Source organism: Electrophorus electricus, chromosome 2 (genome assembly GCF_013358815.1).
Source record: "Electrophorus electricus isolate fEleEle1 chromosome 2, fEleEle1.pri, whole genome shotgun sequence".
Taxonomy (NCBI): domain Eukaryota; kingdom Metazoa; phylum Chordata; class Actinopteri; order Gymnotiformes; family Gymnotidae; genus Electrophorus; species Electrophorus electricus.
Window position 1 is genome coordinate 10464990 of NC_049536.1, and position 25698 is coordinate 10490687.

Below are 25698 nucleotides of genomic sequence, written 5' to 3' on the forward strand. Positions count from 1 at the left end.
CAATAAAACAATGACTTACTGCAGGGTCAATCTCAGTGAAGACACTGAGTTTAAAAGACACATTAAGATTAGAATCTAAGTAGAGGTAAGATAGCCAATGCCATATATAGATTGTGGTTTTTATGTGACTGATGTGATACGTTTTGGACACAAGGCATGACTTAATAATAGTCTATAGAAACCAATACTCTTTTAAGTCTTGGGCTATACCAATGTGGGCATGTAATGTAAAACATCCATCTTAAGCTTTTTGTGGTAAGTATGTTATAGGCATTAAACTGATTTTCGGGCCCTTCATATCTTTTGCTCTCCTTGGATCCACCTTTTATAGTTTAAAAATGATTTATGCACGGTCCGGCAATAACCAGTTTGCTAGAAAGGCTGTTTAAAAACCAGCAATTGAATCTGTAACCCCATAGTGTAGTAATAGTAACGACGTATGGATATTTGTAATGAACAATTTAACGTTTTGTCAGGTTTTAATTTCATATTTTAAATGTCATCATTAAAGTGCTTGTAGAATTTGGCATAAGTTAAAACGCCTGTCAAAAAAGATCCACTATTTCGATCAGTTTCAAAATATGTCATGGCGGCCCAGCAAAAACTGTTCGCTTGAGACATTTCCATTGGTTAACGGAGCACCCTCCTCTTTCATAACATGGTAGCGTTCGCTGGCGTAGATATTCTATAATGTTAGCGATGCACGTGTTTGATTTGATTAACAAGAGCCGTCACAAAATGTGTTATACTGCAGCAAAGTAAAGGGATTACTGTCCATGCGGAATTGATAGGGCGAATGAGAAAGGCTAGCGTCAGGTAAAAATGGTTGTCTGGAATAATGAAACGCCTCTTTCGCCTACTTCTTCGCTCAGTGTGAGTTGAACTGAGTTAGACTGCCACTTCTCTCCAGATGAGTTTCGCCGAGTTTACATCCGGGTTTTTCCCTAGGCAATGGAAGTCGTACTACCACTGTTCCCTAGGCAAAGTGAAATAAATTCGCCGCACCGTCACAAAAATAGTTCTGTTTTAAAACCCGTTTAGTTTTTACTTTATGAGAAGGATTAGAGTAACCGTTCCCACTTTTACATCACTCCATTGTTCCTGAACCAGTTTGATGCGTAAGTAAGCAAAATTAGGCTTTTTACAGCAGAGTTTTCATACCCCCTTCGTCTCCCTCTTCCTGCGCGCATTGATCACCCTGTGCTTAGGCTGTGGTGAATGAGATTGAAGAAGAGTTCTTGTTTTGTATCTCAGTTTCTCTCTTTTTTACACACAAATTAAATTTAAACAAACAAAAATAAGACTGGATAATCTAACTAAATTCAATCGGGTGTATTATTCCAGTTATGTAAGGGATTGTATCGGGGATTCTTTGCCGAGATATTGGGGTGTTTGTAAATATTTATTTAAATAATTGTGAGGAGAGAAGGACTACTGCTCAAGTGAGTAGTGCAGGGTAAGTGCACCTTGGGATCTTTTTATTATTAGAACTTTTATTCTCAGCGTTTTTGGACTTTGATCGTTTATTGACCCGCTTTTGCTTTCATTCACTCAAGATATCGTTGTCTTCTGGTAGGTGAGGAAGTCTGGATGTCTGCATTTTCGTTCATTTATCCTTATTCTAGGAGTTGAGTGGTATTCCTAAGTGCAGTGCTTATTGGAGGACAGCGAGCGAACAGCAAAGGGGCCGATTTTAACTTGCAACCACCAGCTTCGTTTACAACACAGCAAAGGAACATGGGCCAAGAAAAAAAATCTCTTTATGCAAGCAAATTTGTTGCGGTGTTTGGAAACGGCCACGCGGCTTGAAACGTGCTCATCACAGTTAGCTTGCTGTAACAGTTATTTGTCGTTTCAATTGGCTACTGTTAGCCTGTTAGCTAGCTGTATTAGCTTCTCATCTGGAAAACGTTAGCCTGCTCGATCTGAAGCGAAGTGCTAGCATAGCCCATCAGTGTGTGAGCCTCAGGTCTGGTAGCTTAGCTAGTTATTTGTCAAGCGAGCTAGCGTTGTAGTTTATACAACGGCTGACGAAACTTAAGACGAATTGTTCGATCGACAACCGCTCTTTAAAATCAGTTCCATGTGTAAGAAGTGTTTTATTGGTTTCCTGCTAAGTTGTTCGGCTTGCTAACATACCCAGCTAGCTTGCACCAAGTACAAAACTGAGCAGATTCTTTTGGAGAAACAGTTAGCTAGCTAGCTAAATTAGCAAAGGTAAACGTGTTGGAGCAGTAATGTTAGTTACTGTAACGCAAGTGCAAGCTTGTTAAAAACTTTGTATAATACTGATTTTAGTTTTTCCCACTCATAGTAGTGGAATAATTTCGCCACGTGAACAACTGAATCTGAGTCTAGGCCCATCTTAGAATAAACTGCACTTTTCCCCCTCTTAGGTTTTCGAGTACCGCATCCTCACTTAATAGTAGGCCTACTATTAGTAGGCGAAACTACTTTTCCTGTTGTCTGCACCTTGCAGGCTAGATACAATGAGACTGAACTGTGTAAAGTTTGGTTCGTGGAACAAGTACTCTCCCCGTTAAATCTATCGCGAAAACGTGTGTTGTCTCCGCAAATTGTGTGCAAAGCAGATTCATATCAGTCTCTTTATAATAGTTTGCAGGTGTTCAACATGCAGCCACTATTAAAACCTGAGGGGCGCCAGATGAGCCCGCGATACGTGGGATTTGGCCGTTTTAGTGTTGCGTGATAGATTATAACAAAATCAGCTAATTACAATGACCAATATGTACGTCAGTTTTGATCATATCTGTGTATATAGTTGACCAAAACTGTTTGTAGTTGTTCATGTTTGAGGATGTTGCTTACGACGACCCATCAGGTTAAAACAGCATAGTTGCGTTAACCCCTATTTACGCCTCTCTCTCTCTCTCTCTCTCTCTCTCTCTCGCAAATATTAAACGCAAATATTGATTTTATTTGATTATATGTAGTACACTAGTGTATTGGAAGTTAACCTGTAGTGCTGTTCTTGTATTGTCACAGTGCTTTAATCAGCTTGCAAGGAACCGTAGCTAAATTATGCTCTTTTTAATGAAATTAACTCAAGGTGGAGTTAGTACATTAAAGCAGTGTTTTAACTACCATCGGTACAATTAATGTCATGCTTGTATGCTTTGATTAAGCTTTTTGCATTTGATTCCAATGCCAATGTGAATTAGCAAAGTAGTGATAAACATGGGTATAGGCTGTTGTTCACCAACTTCGTTATTGTCAGAAAGTTACTTGAATTAATGTTGTGAATTTGTGCTATGCTGACCTATATATATATATATATATATATATATATATATATATATATATATATATATATATGCACATGCAAGTAGATAACAAGTGATGATTGCATCACAATAAAAACAGGAAAATAACTGGATTAAAGATACCTTTGAAGATGGGATCAGCACTGCATTGGAATATTTTGAGAGGATGAAAAGCACTAGATGGGTGGATTAATCTAGCAACACCCTCCATCAGTGTGAGAAAACAAGCTAAATAAAAGAATTAGTTATGCTGAAATATGACACAAGCTTTCAATATATAGAAACACACCCCACACACTTTAGTTTACTCTTTACTATAGTCTTTAAATGGAATGTAATTAGTATGAAAACAGCAGTTAGATGTAATCAGAGTATGATATTGAATTGAGTGTTGTTTAAATAATCAGAATGATATATAGTATGCACTGAGATTTTGCAGACCTTCAGGTCACTCATTTATATCTTCTAATGGGTTAATCCAGAGAAATGTATGAAATGACTTTCCCAAACGCATAATTGTTGGGACTTTGTTGGAGTGTGTGTGTGTGTGTGTGTTGTAGCCCTTATAGTTCTGTGTGCAATATAGATAATAAAATCTGAAAATTAAAATCATTTTTAGGGGGGGGAAACACGTCTTGGGCTATATTTTGTACAACAGATATTTTAGTCATGATAAAATATTGTACTCATGTTATTGTTAAGAGACTTCAAGTTATTGCATAATAGGCATTCACCCTATTGTCAAATTGTACATCAAAAGTTTGAATAAAATAAACCTGTTTGAGTAATGTACATATCATTCATGTCTATACAGATTTCATTCATGTCATATGGATTTTTCACAAATTGAGATACCAAATATCAATGGACCTCTGCAAATACACTATTTCAGTAACCCATCATAACCCCCCCACCCCCAAAAAACTGCAAACTTACATTTACAATGGTCCTAGGTTATAAAGTGGTGTTTACATGAAAAGGCTTTTAACAATAGCTGTCAAACATATGGTGTGTATATGTGCACATCTGTGGTCATGGTAAATGACTGCAACATGCATCAGAACCTGTACATTTTCTAACTGGGCTGGTAAACTAGTGGCCAGCTTCATGACCCCTCTCCCCCATGAAGTATTAAGGCCCAGATGAAGACCTGCTGTGACAGTGCAATGACTGCCCCAGGACTAGCTAGAGTTTAATCAGAGAGAAATGGGTGAAGGTGTAACATGGTTTTCTCCCTATGAACCTGTGCTCAGTGATATGTTTTGGCATTAAGTAAGAACAAAGCATGGGCATTTGCAAACTGGCCCCAGAGATTGCTTCTAAATCTAAACGCACCTTTCAACACCTGAAACGGAACCCTGGGCAAATGCCTGAACCTTTGCGGGCCTGTCTGCTGTGAGCACTGCCCTGTCTCAGTGCTGTGGAACCCATACATTCGTTCTGTTGAACAGTGCAGTGTAGTAAAACAGTGGAAAGAAATGGCCACTGAGCCGAAGATATGGTTCCTGTCAATTCTACAGAGAACGCCGGGTTCAAACATCCGCTCAAGACTGTTGAGCCTATTGTACATTGTACCCCAAAGCACTGAATTCATGGCAGAGGAAGCTCTCCCCAAGCTGTGTGTTCTGCTTCAAGACCAACTTTGTGAGAGACTCTCCAAAGTGACTCATTTTACAGCTGGTTGAGCAGAATCTGTGAGTCTTACCTCAGCATAACTATATGTTTCATAGAGGACTATCTGCTGAAGTCAGCTTGTCTTCAAACAAGCTACATTCCCAACAATCACACAGGTAAATTAATAGCTGAGGGATTACTTGAAGGACTTTCAGAGCAGAGCAAACCTACCAGCACTAGCATTTATAATGAGTATTTAAAGTATCAAAACATTTAAATATTTGGAATGTTTATTGGAAAAATAAGGCAGTTATTGTGTGACATGGGTTTTATAATATTAACTCTCTAAAGCTGTTTCCAAGAGAGTGCATTTTATCTTGAAATGTATATTTTATCTATTGACAAAAAGGTTTAAAAATATCCATATGTATGTTGTCCTGTAGCCTTATCTGGTTGCCTTAAAAAAAAATAGAAAGCACGCTTGTTTTGTTGCAGTATCAATAACGGGTTGGCAGTTGCAGCAATTGCTGATGGAGCCTTTAGATGTAGTTTAACATGTCCATGTACTCAGGACTACAGGGATGAGGTACAGTAATAGATTCTTTCTCCTTATTCTGTAGTAAAACTCCGAGCTCACAGGTGGGAGCAGTAATGAGCTGACAGCTGAATGGTGCACCATCTCACAGGCTGCAAGAGTGTCTCTCCCTCGACCTAATAAGCTGTGTGTTTGTGTGCGTTTCCTTTTGTGCAGGGAGTTGGAGAGTGAGTGGACACCAGTCTCATTGCCAGCTGGTGAGTCCTGTAATAGCTTCAGTTATAATTGTTCTCTTGGCTCAGTGCCTCGCACAGTAAAATCAATGGGACCGAATGTCTGTAAGGCTGCCTCTGACTCACTTTCACAGAAGTCATTGCTGTGGAGTAATTGTGATGCTCTGTGCAGAGCCAAATGGATATTGCTGTTAAAAGTATATCTATATCCAACCCCCCCCACCCCAAGTTCTTTCCTACTGCTTCCTTCCATCTCTTGCTCAGTTTTACATTATTTTTATTTCAGCTATAAATGTGGTTGTATGCCACACTTATGCCTTTATAGTACTCTTAAACCAGAAGAAGGCACATATTCGAACTCATGGAACAAATTATTGTTGCAGATACCTGAATAGGGTGGGTGCATTATAGTCTTGTTTAGATGCTTTAATCTAGTGTTCACTAGGTACCTCACAGCACAGCTTTAATTCAGCACCAATAGGAATTCATAGTCTTATTTTAATTACCAGTGGACCTACTTGATTAAATAGAACCTGATCAACTGTTGAAAATAAACATTTTATAAGAACTGTTTAACGGTCTTTTCCCTTTTTGTATAGGCTGTAAGATTTCTGGGACTAATTTGCTGGCGAACTGGATTAATGATGGAATTACAAACATTACAGGAGGCCCTGAAAGTGGAAATACAAGTCCATCAGGTTGGAGACTTCTGACACAAGTGTCTTTAATCCATTTCATTTTTAAGTGAAGCTTTGAATTAATAAGATTTGCACTTTTCATTGGGGGAACAGGCATGGGTGGAGGAAGGGACTTTGCACAAGAATGTTGTTGAATCAAAATAAGCAAACGCTATTTTTTCTCGATCTTTTTGCTTAACCTAACTCCAGGACATGGTGCATTTTGCTGTTTGATGCATCTAGTTTCAGACACGTTTCTTGTATCATTTATTGTAAGGGCCCTGGTGAAAAGCATAGGCGCAAACACTTTTTTGCCTCTTTTTGTAGTGTAGCTAGGAGCTGCGTGTTCCAGCAGGTAGGGAATGAGCGTAGATGCCTGAATCGGGGTTTAGGGGGCATCCAGGTGAGATCACAACAACACTGTGTGAATGCTCATCCACTGAAGCCAAGTCTTAGCTACTTTACAGCCTCTGCATTTACATGCCGGAGAAGACAGGCTACCGACTCTTGGTACATGGCAAAAAACATTTTCCAGTAATGGGCAACAGCAGTCAACAGGTGCTTCATACTAATGATATGTCAGGAGTCTTTACATAGGTCTGTGTGTGCAGAACCTCTGTAGTGTGGTTAGGGGTGTACAGGGGTCTCCTGCTCGTACATCCCCAATCTTGCTCCTTTCTACTGACCATGACTTGCCACTGATTTTAGAGAATTGACTCTCTGCTGCCAGCTGGTGGTGAAAAATTGTTTAAAAATCACAGCAGGGGAATTGCACTGAAAGAGTTCACCCAAAAGTGTAAAGTGTTTTCTATCAGTTATTTGGCATTATTTGTGATTATTTGTCCTAATGTCAGTCAGTGTACACCCCAAAACTATTTTCATGAGTCATGATACTAGAAATATGCATCCAATTATCCCCATGTATTAATGTAAATTAAAAAAAAAGAGAGAGGGAGGAAAAAACTGGATGATACCCTCATGTCTGTGGAATGCCTTTACATGGCTGCTCAGTACTGGGGTACTTCCTGAACAAGAGCAGGACAGGTGTATTATGCTGCAGTCCAAAGTTTGGCCTGTAAGTGTCACTGATGCTCTGTGTTAAATATGTGGCACTGATGATCTAACTGAAATTCTGTTTTGTTTGCTTTTTGTTTTTGTGTTTTTGTTTTGTATTTTTTCCCCTCACAGAAACTTGTAGCACAAATGAAGCAGGACCCACAGGTAAACACTTTCATAAACTGTTCATTTGCATGTGCTACATACAGTGCCTGGCCAAAAAAAAGGTCACATACTCTAATATTTCGATGGACCACCTTTCGCTTGGATTATGGCACGCATCTGCTGTGGCATCATTTCCACAAACTTCTGCAATTTTTCCTCAAGATCTTGTATTGATGATGGGAGATTTGGAACACTGCGGAAAGTCTTCTCCAGAACATCCCAAAGATTCTCAATGGGGTTCAGGTCTGGACCCTGTGGTGGCCAATCCATGTGTGAAAATGATGTCTCATGCTCCCTGAACCACTCTTTCACAATTTGAGCCCGATGAATCCTGGCATTGTCATCTTGGAATATGCCTGTGCCATTAGGGCAGAAAAAAATCCATTGATGGAATAACCTGGTCGTTCAGTATATTCAGGTAGTCAGCTGACCTCATTCTTTGGGCACATAACATTGCTGAACCTAGACCTGACCAACTGCAGCAACCCCAGATCATAGCACTGCCCCCACAGGCTTGTACGGTAGGCACTAGGCATGATGGGTGCATCACTTCAGCCGCCTCTCTTCTTACCCTCATGCACCCATCACTCTGGAACAGGGTAAATCTGGACTCATCAGACCACTTGACCTTCTTCCATTGCTCCAGAGTACAATCTTTATGCTCCCTAGCAAATTGAAGCCGTTTTTGCCGGTTAGCCTCACTGACAAGTGGTTTTCTTAAGGCTACACAGCTGTTTAGTCCCAATCCCTTGCATTCCCTTAGCATTGTGTTTGTGGAAATGCTCTTACTTTCACTATATATAAACATATCCCTGAGTTCTACTGCTGTTTTTCTACGATTTGATTTCACCACACATTTAAGTGATCGTCGATCACCATTACTCAAGATTTTTTTTCCGACCACATTCCTTCCTCGAAGATGATGTTTCCCCACTGTCCTTCCACTTTTTATTAATGCGTTGGACAGTTCTTAACCTGATCTTAGCAGTTTCAGCAATCTCCTTAGATGTTTTCTCTGCTTGATGCATGCCAATAATTTAACCCTTCTGAAACAGATTAACATCTTTTCCATGACCACAGGATGTCTTTCGACATGGTTGATTAACAAATGAGAAGTTACTCACTGCATCAGTCAACAATAACTTGTTGCCAGCTGAAACATAATCACCCATGCAGTAATTATCCAGTGGGAGGCTCTTGCCTATTTGCTTAGTTAAATCCAGGTGGTGACCTTTTTTTTTTTTTTGGCCAGGCAGTGTATATGATGTGCTGTGTATAAATCTACTAAAGCCATGGTTATTGATTTAAAGTTGGCCAAATGAAAGTGCACTGGATGTGGTTGTTTCCACCTAAGGAGGATTTTGCTGTTATTAAACTTGGAAGTTCAGTGCCCTTGTGAGAAGGACAATGCATTTGTGGCTTAGCATTAAAAACGAGTGTATAAGTGTATCTAGTTTCTCAGCTGGGCTTTCTGTCACTGCTTGGCTCCCAGTATAGTCATAGTGGGCCAACGAGAAAAGCTATGAGATGTACTGTCCTGGTTTGACAGTGCTCCACACAGAGCAGCAGTGCATGCTGCTAGCTTTTGTATTTCTTGCAGCACACTGTAACGCTAAGAATCACGCCCCTGAGCAGGATGGATAGTTAAGCAGGAGATTTCAGGGAGCTGATTATAGTGCAGCATAATAGTATGTGCATTCTTTCATGTTCTTAGGAAAAGAAAAGGTCTCTGGTTGACCCATTTAGACTGTTCTTCTTTTATTTCCAAAAAATCCTGCAGTTTTTAGGAGTCAGAACAGCGACAAAGTCCTTTTATTGGAGTGTATGAGCATGTTGTGCTTCAAAAGCAGCCAGTGACAAATTGCTATACAGGCACTGAAAGCTTAGGTTCTCATGCTGTTCCCCACAATGCTTTGCTCTCCCCTACTCTTCTCACTGTGTGTCTGCAATTATAACTACTGTGCATCAGCTGTTAATAGACCTCTACAAACAGCAATGAAATGAAAGCTGCAGTTGGGTCCTTGAGATTCCTCACAGCCAACGTCTCTGTAAAAAGAAAGTGTAGTAGCCATCTCAGTCACTGAGAGCTTCATCACATCCTTAGTGTCTGACGTGGCTTATTTAGCATGAGTGCCCCTAATATGTGATTGTGCAGTCTTAGTATATTTTAGTTTCTGTCACTGAATCTGCTAGTGTGTTTTGGTGGGCGGCACCAGAAGTACTGTTGAACAAATGCATTAGTGATTTTGTATTCTAATTCTGTTCACCTCTCTTGATTTGAAGAATTAAGGGACTTATGCACACTGCTCATCTTTAATATCTGTGAAGTATAATTAGCAAGACCTGAAGACCTAGGAATCTCAGTTGTGCTGCTTCTCTTTTCCTCCAGAATGCAGATCTGAAGAAACAGCTTCATGAACTTCAGGCCAAGATCACTGCTCTGAGTGAGAAACAGGTACACCACTCAGTGGGAGTTTGAAATTCACTAATTTTGCAACCTTGTGTGCAGTAATATCTCTTATTGGTGAATTTTTTAATATACTTTGATTTATTGAGGACTAAAATTGTCGAGGCTTAAATTTATAATATGAATTGCACTGTTCTGACTAGGACACAGCTGTTATAAAGCTTTCTACACCTCATTATAGCAAAGAGTAGAGCTTATTTTTCTGATAGTTGTGCTGTGGATTGAACACATTCACAGATATTATTTAATAAAGATATTATTTATTATTTCAAATACGCTGCAGTCCGCTTGAACTTTTGCCTTTTCTTTTCTACTGGGAAAAAACATGGAATGAAACAAATAGCACTACTTGTATTTGTGTATAGAGAAAACAAACTCGGCTATAGACCAAAACATCTATTATCAAAATTAACAAGAAAACCACATACCACATGTGATTTATTTATGGATTTTATGTAGTATGCTTGTGTCTATGGGATAGCAGTCTGAATGTGCATGTCATCTGTGACAAAGACACCTCCAGGCAAACCAGCTGCTTGCATGAATACAGCTTGTTTTTGCATACCGTGATGCTGAATGGTCGGGAAGTTAATGAATGCATCTGATCAGAGGCCCTGGAAGAGTCATCAGAGGTGGTTTATGACTCTGGAAATAGCTGCCTGTGCCAGACACAGGTCACTGTTGCTTCAAAGTTCTATTTTCTTTTGTGCCAAGAGCAAAGTTTGAAGAGCTTTGGTTTCTGTGGCAACAGATTCTGTCCCATACAAGGTCAATAACATAACATAGTCCATTTTTGTCCAAACGATATCTTTTAATGAGCTTGTTGATGTCAAGTGTTCCTGGCGTATGTCCTTCCCCATGTGTCCTCATTTGTATGCATGTGGATGTCGTCTTCCTGGAACTTGGTTAGGGCAGCTTTGATTATTCTCTATGATTAAAAATGTTGCCAAGAACCACCAAATTTATGACCTTTTATCATTCTGCACCAGTTGCTACTAATTTCTTTTACAGAAATGCTCAAGGAATTTTCCAGCCCTAAAACCTCAAACTATTTATTTTATTTAGCATTGACAGGAGTTTAACAGTTTTAGGCTGGATTTATGTAATGCTTTGTTTTAGAGTTACAAATGATGAATTATACACCTTGTGGAAGTCTATAGGAAGTCAATTTTTGGCTGTTTTTAACTCCAAAGCCAAGCATTTGACCCCAAAAAAAAATTTTTTAAACAGTATCACTACTGGTGTGTCTGTGTGTGTGTGTGTGTGTGTGTTTGGGGGGGTTGTGCATTGAACAAAAGTTGCTCAAAGTTGAACATATTAATCATTCATATATGTTGGTCATGCGCGGTTTACCCATATAATTAGCTACAATGCACTTTTTTTCTAAGCATTTTTTCTTAAGTCTTACTTCCTATATCAATCTTGCGTGTGCCCGTTTTACATGCTTTTATTAGGTAGTGTTAAAGCTTTGGTCACTAAAAGCACTTTTTGTGCAGGCTGTTGTATCAGAGGCACAAAGGCAGGGCACCGTGGACTGCAGGGATGGCTGTAACCCAGCAGCAAACTGTGATACTTTGAGAACGTATCTTAAGGCCAAGATGTACTGCCAGGGTTTGGATGCAGTTGAGGCAGGCGGCTTCATCGCTGGCTGTTGCCTTTTGTGATTGTAAAGACTTTGATTATGATGGTGGTGTTTTTTTGTTTTGTTTTACAATGGCTTTTTTCTTCCCCTCCTCTTGGCCTCTGTTGTTATTTGTTTATGACCCATCTCTGTTCCCCACTGTGCCCGTTTACATGTCTTGCAAAGCGATGCTGACCCATCGCAAGCATATGGCCATTTTCACCTCTCACTTGCCAACTTTGCTTTTTATCTGCTGGGTGTGCCAGCGGGGGAAGGGCCCAGGTCACCAGTGCACTGCCAACTCTGCCTGCTCACGGACCTGACAGAACATGCTGGTGGTGAGCTGACTCAGCTGGAGGAACTCTGGCCTGTGCAGTGCACAAGAACTTCAGGACTGGGATAGCTGGGGAAACCCTGCACTCCACAGCAACACACCCCCTCTTTGAGGTCCTTCCTGCTGCATTCTCTACTATTCACTCTGACCTCCTGACTCTTGGTCAGATGGATTTTGTGGAAGTTCTTTTTAGGTGCATTAAACGGTTTAAATAATGGTAAAGAATGAACAAATTAGTAAATATGTGTGTACATGTATTTCTATATCAATGAGGCTACTTGTGTCTGCAGGGAGCGCCAGTTCTGCTTGATGTCTTAAATGAGAGTATAGGCAGATTCTGTTGTAAAACATAATCACTCTAGGCAAACCTGATTGTGTTTATACTGTACCTTCTTCTGAGGAGGTGTGTGTGTGTGTGTGTGGGTGGGTGGGTGTGAGAGAGAAAATATGCAACTCCTGTCATGGCAGATGGAGTTAAGCCCAAGTGCAGGGAATACTGATTTAGGCCTGTCCAGTCACGTTTATAAAGAGATGCTGGATGAAAGTGCATTTGTTTGTGTATCCTACTGAGATTCTTGTGAATCCAGTAAGCTGTGAATTCAAAGTGGAATGGAATGGTATCTGCCCTTTTTCTTTTGTGTCCTGTTTGTCCATACAAATTTGTCATACCATGTGGTTTTTCACTTCCCAAGGCTAGGTGATATTAGCATGAAAAATATGTGTCACAATAATATATTTTGTTTTGATTTAGCATCATATCGTAAATCAAATCATTCCTTCTTTTGTACAATCTTTTAACCTTTTAGATTTAACATAGTCAGGGTGTGGACTACAGCAAGCAACAGCAAAATATTGTCATCTTATTTTTAGATTAATTTAGAATGTTTTATATTTTATATGCATAGACAGAAAATGTAATGGTAGTGTAAATCCTTTCACAAAATTCATTTATCATGAGAGCATTTAATGAACCATGAAAGCCTGGTGCTTATTACACTTTACATTACTTCATGTTCACTGTATGCCCTTGGCATGTGGCCCTGCCCCACCCCGATGAGTCTTTATTTTGAAGCTCTGTGCTTTAAAGGAGCTCTGAGCTTTTAAACTAATGACACACAGTTTGTATGCAAAACTAGATTATCTTGATGATAAAGTTGAATCGGTTACCCCTTCGTATACTTAATTTTGTGCAAACTGAAAGGACTTAAATCTGAACTGAGGGCATTTGGGGGTGTATGTCTGTGCACTAGTCCTCCTGGAGGTATGCTTTGCCTCAGCAAACTTGGAGGCAATGAAATGTGTGAGATGAATTTCAATGTGTGTGTGGGTTTGTGGGTGTACGGGTGTCTGTATAGGTGAATCTAAACTTGGCCAAATTGCATATCTAGAAAACTAATGGAGTGGCATTGCATAGCAGGGGATTCTTGTGTTCCTTTTCAACATCCAGCTATCCACGTTCAAATGCAACACCTTTTGAGGAGAATTTGTTTAAATACCTCTCTCCATCCTCCCCCATGTCTCAGAAAAAGGTGGTGGAGCAGTTAAGAAAGGAGCTGTTGGTGAAGCAGGAGCCAGAGGTGAAGCAGCAGGCGGTGCAGGGAGCAGCAGAGGGCAAAGCTATGCTGCTCTCACCCCCCAGCCAACAGCAGACAGCAGGACCGCCTCACCACCAGACCTCTCCACAGGTAAAGCAGCAGGAACTTCTGTTCTTGCTTAGTATCCCCAAAGAATGTGACCGTGGGCCAGGTTCCCAAACCTAAAAACTCAGAGTTCTTAACCATACAAACTATTCTCAAAACCTTACACCAGTAGAGGAAAACCTTACATTTGACAGAAACAGTCTACACTCACGACTCAAAACCAAATAATCCACACACATACAGTAGGTATGTACCCAATTATGCTGTGTGCTGCAAACGCACTTTATCAAAATACAAATGCCTCGGAAACAGTCTCTGGATAAGCCATTTACAGTATTTACATTCATGTAACTGTTCAGAAATCTACACAAAATGTGCTGAGACACAAAAACGTCTGAACTGCTGTATTACGGAAAAAAACTGAGGCAAATGCAATATTGCAGCAGTACTGCATGTTTACATTATATTTACGTAAATACACAAAAACAAATCCCAAAAAATTAGATACAGTAAAAACAAACAAAACCACCCCCCACAATGTCAGGCCTCATCTTGGCATGAGGATTTGGCCACAAATCTGCACAGCTTCTCTCATGCTCATTCCATGATTTACAGGTATGACACTATCCACAAGAATTACTCAGATGTTTTTGGAAATATTTCTTTATCGTCTTCTGTCTCTTCCTCTCTGTGGTCTGTCTTGCTCTGTTTTTCTCTTGCCTTTGCTTTTTTTTTTTTCCTGAATCAGTATGTGAGTTTATATGCCCCAGGCAATTAGAATAACTTAGTAAATAATCATGTACTATGTTTTCACATGTGGGATTGTGGTTTATTTCATTGCCATACTGAGTTTTGATTAGTGATGCCAGTGTTTGGGGGTAAATGACACAGGTGTGTTCCCAGTGTGAACTGCATAGTGTGCTGAGAAACTGTGTTAAGACTTAATAAGAATGTGTTTATTGTGAAGAAATATTAGGATTTTGGCATAAGCAATCAATTTCTTGATTTATTAATTCAGTTAAAGTGTGTATCCAAATGAGGAAAACTAAGTGTAGTCTCGGAGAAGTGGTGGTGTTTAGTGAGAGTGGTTGCTTTTCACCTTTTCTTTTTCCTGCCTATAGAAATAGTGCTGTATGTAAAGAGAAGCAGTGGAAAACATGCCTTCTAACAGTTCTACTGTGTTGGTGCTACATGTGATCTCTGCCTTGTACTCACACTGTCCTTCCCTGTTCCCCTGCCATTTCATTCCTCCCCCAATAGAAGACTGTCCCACCGGTCCTGCACACGAAGACTCTACCTCTAGTGCTGAAAGCTGCCACCACCCCCTTGCCATGCCCCAATGTCACCATGGTCACTGCCAATTGCAATCCCGCCAGGCCCACCCCGATCCTAGACTCCCACAGTGCACCAGTCAACCTTCAGGTGGCCAGCAAATTCACCAACCAAGACACGGAGGCGGCAACGCGGGTCGTGACTAAGAACCTTATTGTAGTGAGTGGAAATTTTTGCCTCAAATCTCTCCTTTGTTTTCCCTGTGCAATATACTTAAAGGACATGGCCCGTATGTGTCCCATTAAATTCAGTTTCATTTCAGGGTTTTAAAAAATGCAGAATGAGTCAGTATTCAACTATGAAGTACTTTGATATATTGTGGATGGAAAATGATCTGTATGTATGACTGAAGAGACGACTTCCCCTGTGATGATGCTCTAGGCTTTGTTGCATGTTGGCCTTCATCTGTGATTTAAAACCAAGAGAAGAGGGCAAGGATAATGTTCTAAAGTTAAATTAACTAAAACTGAGAATTGACATGTTATAATCTTATGGAAATTATTTAATTGAAAGAAAGTTCTCCAAACAGTGAAGAGCTGCTCAACATTTTGGTTGCCAATAAAGCACTGGTTTTGTCACAGGTGCAGGCCAGCACCACCTCAACTCAGCCTATCAAAGTTCCCCAGTTTGTACCTCCTCCTAGACTGACGCCTCGGCCCACCTTTCTGCCACAGGTGCGTCTATGTAAGACCCGCCCACTCCCTTCCCTCTCCACAGTGTGTGCAGTTCAACACAAAAGCCACTAGAGGGACTCTAATAGCTAAATAACTTTAGACTTGGATAAAGTACAAAGTTGCCACCATGTATACATGGGACTCATTGTTTCATAACAAACAGATCAAATCTATCAGGACACTTTACTTAAAACTTCAGTTCTGACCCACACTGATCAAAACATGTTTACAGGCAATTTGATAAAACTGTTGCTCAGCACGCTCAGCCTTGTGGATTTTCTTCATCACATTGCTCTTCATTACTTAAGAATGGCGTCATGTATCCAGTGCTTTACGCATAAGCACAACTGCTGTTTTAAAGCCAGTAGGTTTCATAGCAAGCCTGCACTCGCTCACGTAGTGCACTCGCTCACGTAGTGCAAGGCCCCATTCTCCATACTCCTCGTTCTGCTGTTCCTGTTGTTGGTTTCCAGCCCAGCACTGGCTGCAGTTTTGTTGTTGTTGTCCATAATGTGCTGTGTCCATTAATGTTTTCTGTGAATATTGTCCGTGTGTGTGTCACGTGTATACAGGTTGCAGCATTTGCAGTGCTTTACTTACATGTTTGTGCTGCTGTGTTGTATTTTGCTCTTTATACTGGTTTGACCTTAATTTTTCCCCCTTTTGTGCTTTGGCTGATCCTTTTATTGACCTTCAGTGTTAAAAAATGTATATGCAATACCTTTAAGCAAAGCTATGTAATGCTACTGGGAGCTCTGTAGTCCAACCATTTTATTCTTGTCAAACACTGGGTTAAATAGATTAAATGTTATTTTTATTACTTAGTAACAGTCCTGTGATTAGGCAATTTTGTAAAGAGTGAAGTTGTTGTTGTTGTTTGTTTACAAGACAGATAGAGGGGGTTTTTTTGTTGGGTTTTTTTAAACATTTAGTCCAGAAGTATAATTTGAAGGATGTGCTTAAACTAGCTCTTAAACAGGTACCCTTGTTAATGCTCAAGGGCTTTCCAGCAGCAGAAAAGAATAATTTGGGAGCTTCTCATTGGCGATAAAAAGTTAACCAGAGCTCCTCATTAGCATTACTTGTGGCCTCAAAATGCAGCATGATGCTTGATAAAGGGCATTGACTTCTCCTTAACCAAACCACTGTCGACGGGGGGTTGGTGGGTCGTATTTTTTGATGTGCCACACTCCAATTCACTCCTGTGTGCCCATCAGGTGCGTACGAAACCCACCGCCCCCAACAACGTGCCTATCGCACCAGCCCCGCCTCCACCCATGATGGCGGCACCGCAGCTGCTCCAGCGGCCCGTCATGCTCACCACCAAGTTGACGCCAGCGCTGCCCGCCTCGGCTGGGCCCATTCACCAGTTGCGCATTGTCAACGGGCAGACTTGCAGTGCTGTGCCCAAAACGGGCTTGGGCACAGTGGGGGCCACCACAGGCCAGGTCACAGGCATCATGATCAGCAGCCCTGTGCAGACACTGCAGATCAGCAGCCTAAATCCAGACACCAAGGTGAGAGTTTTTTGTATTGTATAGCAATGTGACATCCAGATATTGTGGGATGGGAAGGTATTGACATGATCTTGAATGTTTAAACACCCAGTTTATTAAAATAAAATTCCCCTCTTGTTATTTTATGAGATCCCTTTTTAAAGTGGTAAGGCGTAGCACTGAGTGGCAATCAACCCTTCATAATATTGCCAATGATCTGTAAAATCTAAACACATCCATCATCTCGTCTTTTTCTTATACTGACAGACTGTGAAATCTCAGGGAGGTTCAGAGCAGGTGACTACGAGCACTCCTTCATCGCCTCCTCCTCTTCCTCCTGTTCCGAAGGTTAAACGAGAGGAGAATCCACAGGTAGGAAAATACTGTGCTAGTATGAGCAAATCTGACTTTTTTTTCTTTTTGCTCATCTCAGAAGGACACTCATTTACTTTTTGCATATCTTGGTAACTTCAGCATTATACAGAATTCAGGGAGTGAATAAAACGCTGTTTGCTTCAATATTTGTGACTGAGTATGCACCAACACATATTTAAACTATTCAGAAAGTGAGAATTTCTCATTTTCTCTGGTAGAAACTTGCCTTCATGGTGTCTCTGGGGTTGGTCACACATGACCATCTGGAAGGTAAGAACTACTAGCTTCTACAATGATCAGTGAAGTTAAACTGGTAGTGAGTTAAATGCTAAGCATTTTCTCTGCCGTGCTCATGTTGCAGAGATTCAGAGCAGAAGGCAGGAACGGAAAAGAAGAACGACAGCCAACCCTGTGTACAGCGGAGCGGTGTTCGAGCCAGAGGTATAGCTCATTTTCCCTTGCTTTCACTCTACATAACATCTATAGGTTTGCATGTGAGGTCTGAAGATAAACTTGTGCTATCTCTTAGTTTAGCAGCCTTAGTTTAGCAGCCAGAGGTTCAAGGCGACTCAGGCCCATTCAAAAAAGCACCTAGTATCAATAAGGAACAGACAGATTGAGACTTCTGTGACACAGGAGGTCTGAACTTATCATGTTGCAGTTCTCCTTAGTATTTAGCTGTGAATTTGAGCTGCATTTTTCCGTATGAAAGATCAATTAATGTTGCTTCGGGAGCGTTAAAAGTGAAACGGCTACCTTCCTAAAGATGACTCAGTTGTCAGTTGGGTTGTTCACAATCTAAGAATATGATTTTGCATTTTTAATTAACGGAAAACTCTGGATTGTGCAAAGCCTTAAAGAATTGTATAAATTCAACCCAGTCTATGAACAGTCAGCTCAATTTTAATTAAGGCTTGGCTTTTCCTAAGTCTAAGTGGACCTAAGTAGACCTACAAACAGCTTTGGCATGGCTTTATGAATACACACTCTAATGATCCGCCTCCTCTTACCTCCCTGCAGAGAAAAAAGAGTGCCGTCACCTATCTGAACACTCCCCTCCATCAAGGAACGAGAAAGAGAGGTCTGTATCTGCACACTGCTGTCACATCACTTTTAACACTGATTAACTTGGTTGGTGCAGCTGTGTGCTTGTTTTGGGTAAGCTCACATTGTGTGTGTCTTGTAAGTTTGCTTCTTGTGCCTCTTGCTTTCACATGCACCCTTGCTGAATAGAGTTTTTAGAACCCTTTAGCGATAACCGTACTAACTACTATGACTTTTACCGCTGCTGCTTCCTTTCAAGCTGTGCTCACAGCCAACCCCTAGAAACCCTGTCTACTGTAGTGTGTTGTGTATCCCTAAAAATGAGCAAGGCAGAAACTAGCTAAAATGTTTCTATTCCACATATCCTAATCCCAGGCAAAAGAGGCAGCCTTCTATTTCCTTGCCTCATATTCAGTTTTGAAGAACTGCTTAAATATTTCCACCATGTTGGAAGAAGTGTAGATTTTTAAATGGCAGTCCTTTATAATGTTGGAGTCATAAGTTCGGCGGGTGGGAAGAAAGGCCAGCATGAATTCCACTCACCCTAGGTCGAAACGATAAACCCTAGTGATCAGATAAAATTTTAATTTTATCAAACCCTTTTGACATGCTCCTTACAGTGAGACTGGACATCTGTTGTTCTTTGTAATTCACAATGTGCGCTTCAGTCTGCTTGGAGAATTTGCAGGAAAGCCAGAAATTCTCTTTTGAGAATTACATATGTCTGGCTTGAGTTTCTTGTTTCCTCTCTTTCTCTCTCTCTACTTCTCTCTCTCTCTCTCTCTCTCTCTCTCTCTCTCTCCTTTTCTATCCACCTCTCTATTTCTGCTCTAACTCCCTGCTTGCAATCATCATTTGGAGCATTAATTGCTTTCTGTCCCTCCTCTCTTCATCCTCTGCTTTCCCTCACCCCTTCATTTTCATGCTAGCCAATGAGGATCCCCTTTCAAAGGTATGTTGCGACCAGTATATGCCATCTGTGTTTTATTTCACCTTTTGTGTTTTTGTTTTGTTTTTCTTTTCCCCCCCCTTCCATCTTTTTCTGTTGTTTTGTTTGTTTCTTTGTTTGTTTGTTTGTTTCCCTTTTCTTTTTCCCCCCCTCTTTTCTCGTCTGTCTCATTTCACCCAGGTCGCCCTCCCAAATACAGCAGCAGTGCGGCAGGGCCGGAGCTGGGCTGCCACCCCCTGCTCTCCCCATCCAGCAGTCACCCTGCCTCCCCAGCCGCCGAGCGGCCCGAAATAGGGGGCTTCCCCCTCCCCGTCCACCCCCACCCTCTCCCCCAGCCCAGCCCTAGCTCCGGGGATGTAAGTAGCCAGAGAGGTCACCCCACTTTTTACTCTGTTGTAGAGTACTCTGCTATGCGGCACAGCCTGCTGCTGCCCCCTCTCTTACGCATACCCTGTTCAAAATGACCCCTTCGTGGACGGAAGTAGATTGACCTTCATGCACACCATCATCCATTTGCCTTTTTGTTACGTCATCAAACGGAGCCCACAGCCTTACAAAGTAAACAGTCTTAGTGTGTTGTTTCCCCTGCTGGTGAAAATGTCATCATGTTCTAAGGTGATTTTAAAGGTTCTCTTCTTCAGCTCCTTTTCCCGCCCCTTTTGCCTGTTGGCCTTTTAAGGCAAACATTGCATTAACTAGGTAACTAAGAAGCCAATTTTATAGTGATAAAATACGTGCATGTAGTCATTACACACACGTTTTACGTTGCACGCATAAGCATTTGAACTACCCACGTGACTTTTTTCAAGGTCACTAATAAAGGCCATCAGGAAGTTCTAGACCAGTCAGCCGGTCAGTAGCCAACTCCTTCCTGCTCCGCCCCGCCCCTTCCTTGTCTTATTGGTCCGGCACAAAGGAGCGGTGGTACTGACCCGTGCCGTTCTTCCTGACAGGGAGACATCCATGAGGACTTCTGCACTGTGTGCAGACGCAGTGGCCAGTTACTCATGTGCGACACGTGCTCACGCGTCTACCACCTCGACTGCCTGGACCCACCCCTCAAAAACATTCCCAAAGGCATGTGGATCTGTCCCAAATGTCAAGACCAGGTAAACCACTTCACTCCACCACCAAGAGCTCCAAACCCCTGAAGCAGCCTGCAGTGACTCCCGCTAACCTGACCTCAGGTTCCCAGGCTATTTACATAGATACACTAATGGAATATATTATGTTAGATCAGTTGACCTAAAGCCTGATCAGTCGCAACCATACATTGCCCCTAATGTATAATCGAAATAAGGCTGTTTTCTCCTTTGTAAGCTTCCATATGGTCCGATATTGATCGTTCTTTTATTTCACTCATCATGTAAATGGAAGATGGCATCCGACACTCCCATTGAACTCCTTTCTTTGTTCATCACTACACCATTAGTGGTTGATCACCAGGGTGGGGAGGGGCTCTCTTCTGCTGACCCAGAACTCCAGCTCTAGCCAGTGGTGCCACACTAATAACACCTTGTGTTATTTTTCAGATACTGAAGAAAGAGGAGGCCATTCCATGGCCAGGTACTCTGGCAATTGTGCATTCCTACATTGCATATAAGGAAGGTAAAATGTGACTCTTGTTGCTCTTTGGTACTGCTAAAGTTAGGGTCCAGGATGTGACACTGAAACTCATCACTTCTCTCCAAAGAATTCAAACAGGCTGTGAAAACAAGCCCTTGGGAAGAATATTTAATCCTAGAGCCAGTCTTTAAATATAATGGAGGTTTTTGGGTTGGCTTTAGATAGAAAACTAGAGTTATTCAGTATTTATTTTGAGGATTTGGATTTTTTGGAGTACTTTATAACTGTCTGCTGACAGTTATTACTAACATGGGAATGCAATCATGCGAACCACATTTTACAGTGAGTTGGAATCCACCACTGTTCTATTGTACTCTGAGGTCGGAGTACTGACTGTATTGGAATTCACTGTTCTGAGCATTGTCTGCTCTATGCAAATACTCAAGAATGCAGAATAAACAAAATGTATCATTCCATGCATTATTTTTATCAGCTATTCACACTTCAGTGACACACTGAAAGCAGTTATCTTAGAACTATGAACTATGCCTCCAATACTTGGAAGTCTTTACAACAAAACAATCATTGGTTTCTGTTCAACAGCAAAAGAGGAAGAGAAGCAGAAGCTAATGAAGTGGAGTGCTGAGCTCAAGCTGGAGCGAGAGCAACTAGAACAACGAGTCAAGCAGCTCAGCAACTCGATAACGGTAAAAGCCTGGAACTGATGGGCCATTATTAAATGGAAAGAATGTGTCAGAAGAGATGATGATAATTTGTTCTACTGTCCATGAGGACCGTACATAGTTTTGTGCAGTTAAGTTATAAAGATGATCGGTGATACGATAGGACGACCATATGTAGAATTTCAAAATCATTTTTACTGTTAATTTGAACATTTATAGACATGTCTTCCAGTTGTAATACAGCCACTATGCAAGGTAGAATATATTTGCGCATTTAATTGTGCCAAATCTTTAATCTGTCATTTGGTTTCCTTCCCTGTCAAAGAAATGCATGGAGACCAAGAACAGTATCCTAGCTCGCCAGAAGGAAATGCAGGCCTCACTGGACAAAGTGAAGAACCTGGTGCGCCTCATCCACAGCTTTAACATGTCTCAGCCAATGGAGGTGGAGGCATCCCATGACGAAAGCACCGAGGACAAGAGCGACGACCCACAGGACACCATCCTCACACTTGCCAAGCCCTCAGGGCGAGAGCAGAATCCTGCCCAGCTCGGCGCACAGGTCCTGACTGCAGGTGGCATGCCAGAAGTGCAGGCTCAGCCAGATCTGGGGGAGGCGGCTGGGTCGGCCACCACGGTCACTCCAGAGGCTGGCTCAATGGACGCGGGATCCGTAGACTCCCTGCAGCAGGCAGCAGGCAGCAGTGAAACAGTGGTGGCGAAGACAGAAGCCACGGAAGTCAAAGCAAATGGCACCACGGATTCTCAGAGCCCGGGCGTGAGCCAGAAGGAGGGGCAGAGTCCCGTGAAATCCACTGACGCTCAAAATCCAACTCCCAACTCTAGCGAAAGCAGCACCGAAGAGGCAGTCAAGATGGAGGCTGAGCAGCCAGAGAACACAGACCATGGCAATGGCACCAACAACAGCAAAACCTCAGAACCCTCCCAGCAGCTTCTCAATGACGTGGACATCTCCAAATAATGCCCATCCTTGTCACATCAAGTACACCTCTCCGGCTCGCAAACATTTCAAACAACTTCTACTGCACCCAGCACTGGTGTGCCAAATTGCCAATGTTTTTTTTTATTTTTATATATATATATATATATATATATATATATATATATATATATATATATATATATATATATATATATATAAATAAACATAACACATATATATATATATTACACATATACACACGCAAATGTTTGTTTTGTTTTTTTTGCTTTTGTTTTTTTTTCCTGTTTGTTTTTTTTTGTGTGTGTAAGGTGAGACTGTGACAACAGTGCTTCTACATCCAAGGTGAACTAGTCATGGTTCTTGTCAACCAATAGGCCCAAAGGATTGCGTGTAGTCAGGGGGTAATAGTGTCATGCCATTTACTGGGGAGGAAAAAAAACAATAAAAATAAATAAAAACAACAAAGAATTAAGTGAATAATTATGAAGGAAGAGGCTCCTTAATACATCACATCACACCAGTGTGTGCCTGTAACAGTTACCCTTGAGACTCATAGGGTTTGTTTCTGAGGTTGTCTTAGTTTTTTTCCCTCTGGGATGAGGGTGTCAGGTCACACGTCCAAAGACGGCATGCTGTGTCCCCGTGAGACTCAATAGCCAGGCCTGGAAAGACCCATCCAAAACCAAAAGTCTCTTTTTCTTAGCAGGACAGTATTTGCCAGGGGTGGGCAGCATCGAGGCTTCTGAAGTCATTTGTCAGACTCTGTCAGAACTGTAACAACCCTTCCATCCATCCACCTTCATCCTGCTGCCCGGGTTCATTCAGTAGTGAGCCTTAGGATAGGATGTGAGTGATGCACCCATGCTCCATGTCGGGTCGACCTCAGGCTGAACACCAGGAGAGAGGCAGGCGCAGCTCACAGCTGCTGCTCCACTCAGACAGATGGCTGGCTGAGGCAAGCACTCTATAAAGGACAGAGCTGGGAGAGGAGACTGCTACGTCTCCACACACCAGGAAATCATGTTGGTCTGGTGCAAAGGTGAATAATTTGGGTTCAGAAAGCAAAAGGTCCTCCCCAGGAGATTGTTCAAACCACCCGGATGTGCTGATAAGTTCAGCCCAGCAGGCAGAATCAATTAGAAAAATCAAAAAACATGGTGGGACTTTTTATTTTTCGATTTGGACATGCACACCTGTGCTGGTGGTCTTACCTGTGCCCTTTTTAGGAAGCACTGTAGACTCCCCATACTAAGGAGAAGAAAAAAAGGTGTCCATGACTAAGGAGTATTTTTTTTTTATAGGAAAATGTATTCAGGTCTTCCTAGTTTTCACAAAAAATAAGTGCTTTTCTGTTTCTTAAAACAGTAATTTGTTATTGAAGGTGTTAAAATGGCATAATTTATGCAAGTAGCTCTCTTTGTTGCAAAGAGAGGAGCATTTGCATAATGAGTGTAATGTTTATTTTTTTAATATTCTAAACTGCCAAATGGTTTTTTCTAAGTCCAGAATATAGATACATTAGCATATTTTATGTATAGCCTAAAAAACAACAAAAATATTACACCCCTGACCCCCTAAACCATTCTGTATGTTAAACATACATAAATGACAATAATATTTCACAATTTGCTGTCTTAAACTTGAGGGTTTGATGTTTGAGCCAAATTTAGTAATAAGACAGAAAACCCTGAATTTAAAGCACAAGCTTATTGCAAATAACTCAAGCAAACGCACTAAAAACTTCTTGAAAGACTTTGTTAGGCATGGCAAAACTTATTAACGTTAGCTTATCCCTATATCTACTCCTGTTCATTGTGCTTGCCAACGTTTCTTCTATATGAAGAACGTGTAATGAAGCTGTGATGCTGACTTACCTTGCAAGTGGAGGGATCCTCTGTAAGGCTTTGTACCTAGTCACCTTGAGCCTTTCTTTTTGCCATCCTTAAGACCAAAAGATCAGACCCAGATTTGACCTGTTAGCTCCTCTGAATTAACCCCTTCTGTTTTGTTTCTTTTGCATACATTCTTGAGTCATCCGGGGTTACATCACATCTTAATGGTACCGCACAGTTGGCACCTCCAGTATGTTTACATCTTATTCTTCCCAAACTTACATATCTTTACATAGTCTGTCTTTAACTTGTCATATGTACTTTATCCATGTTGACACACCATTGGGCTATTTTTAAATGATAAATGTAAAACTCCTATTTAGGGCGTGGGGACAACTGAAATGTGCTTCTGTTCATTACAATGTTTTAAAAAAAAATTGCACAATTGTCATTGTTTCCAGGGCAGGATAGGTCTAGTTAAATCAGACTGTTTTGCTAAGATGTAACCAAACAAGGCATAGTAAATATCCTGTTTAGAGTTTGTTTTATGAGAACCATGACCAATTGATTTTTTATTTATATATATTTTTTTTTAACAAAAATGGTCAAATCCAGATTAAGTTATTGCTTCCATGTGCATGGGAAGCGAGCTGCAGTTCCTCCCACTCTACTGTGAACCATTGATCAACCTTAAGCATTCCGTTTAACCTGCATTACCCTCTGAACTAGGGCTGGGTAACAGGCTTCAAATTCTTCATATCACTGCAAGCTGTTATCATAATATAAAATCACATAACCTGAAAGGACATGTTATGGCCTTCTAAAAGCTGTCATTGTCAAGGTCATTCTGAGTGTGTGAGAGTTTTGTTGTTAAAGCAAAACTACTCCACCTTTTCCCTGTACAGGTGCCTTAGAGTGCCTTGTTTCATACAGTATCATCTCCCAGTGGTCCCTCTCCTGTGCTACCATTACATTACCACAGATGAGCTGATTGGACATTTATTCTCTAAAGCCCTTGTGTTGAATCCTCAATCTTCAGAATATAACTAGCACAGCTGCAGGTTGTGTGTGATTTTTATTGGGTAAAAGTAAATTGGGTGTAATAATGTGGTGTTAATGATGTGATTGTCTGGTTTTCTCTGACTGTCTGTAGTTGA

The 25698-nt window shown here is 41.2% G+C and overlaps 1 protein-coding gene across 1 annotated transcript; it reads left to right on the top strand.

The window, feature by feature from the left end:
* The first annotated feature begins 1224 nt into the window (after positions 1-1224).
* phf21ab (PHD finger protein 21Ab) lies at positions 1225-22814 on the top strand. Its single transcript, XM_035535416.1, has 18 exons — positions 1225-1456; positions 5650-5690; positions 6266-6364; positions 7532-7564; positions 9954-10019; positions 13510-13671; positions 14887-15117; positions 15540-15632; positions 16850-17149; positions 17396-17500; positions 17722-17773; positions 17865-17944; positions 18524-18584; positions 19677-19852; positions 20450-20605; positions 21029-21104; positions 21666-21769; positions 22071-22814. The coding sequence occupies exons 3-18, from the start codon at positions 6308-6310 to the stop codon at positions 22725-22727; spliced, it is 2409 nt and encodes an 802-aa protein (XP_035391309.1). The 5' UTR covers positions 1225-1456; positions 5650-5690; positions 6266-6307; the 3' UTR covers positions 22728-22814.
* Positions 22815-25698: the final 2884 nt, after the last annotated feature.

Excerpts from the sequence above, each read along its gene's own strand:
- phf21ab (XM_035535416.1), top strand. The coding sequence starts at position 6,308 with ATGATGGAATTACAAACATTACAGGAGGCCCTGAAAGTGGAAATACAA. Across the intron at positions 10,020-13,509 it reads CTGCTCTGAGTGAGAAACAG|AAAAAGGTGGTGGAGCAGTT; the intron begins GTACACCACTCA and ends CCCATGTCTCAG. Across the intron at positions 17,774-17,864 it reads CACACATGACCATCTGGAAG|AGATTCAGAGCAGAAGGCAG; the intron begins GTAAGAACTACT and ends CTCATGTTGCAG.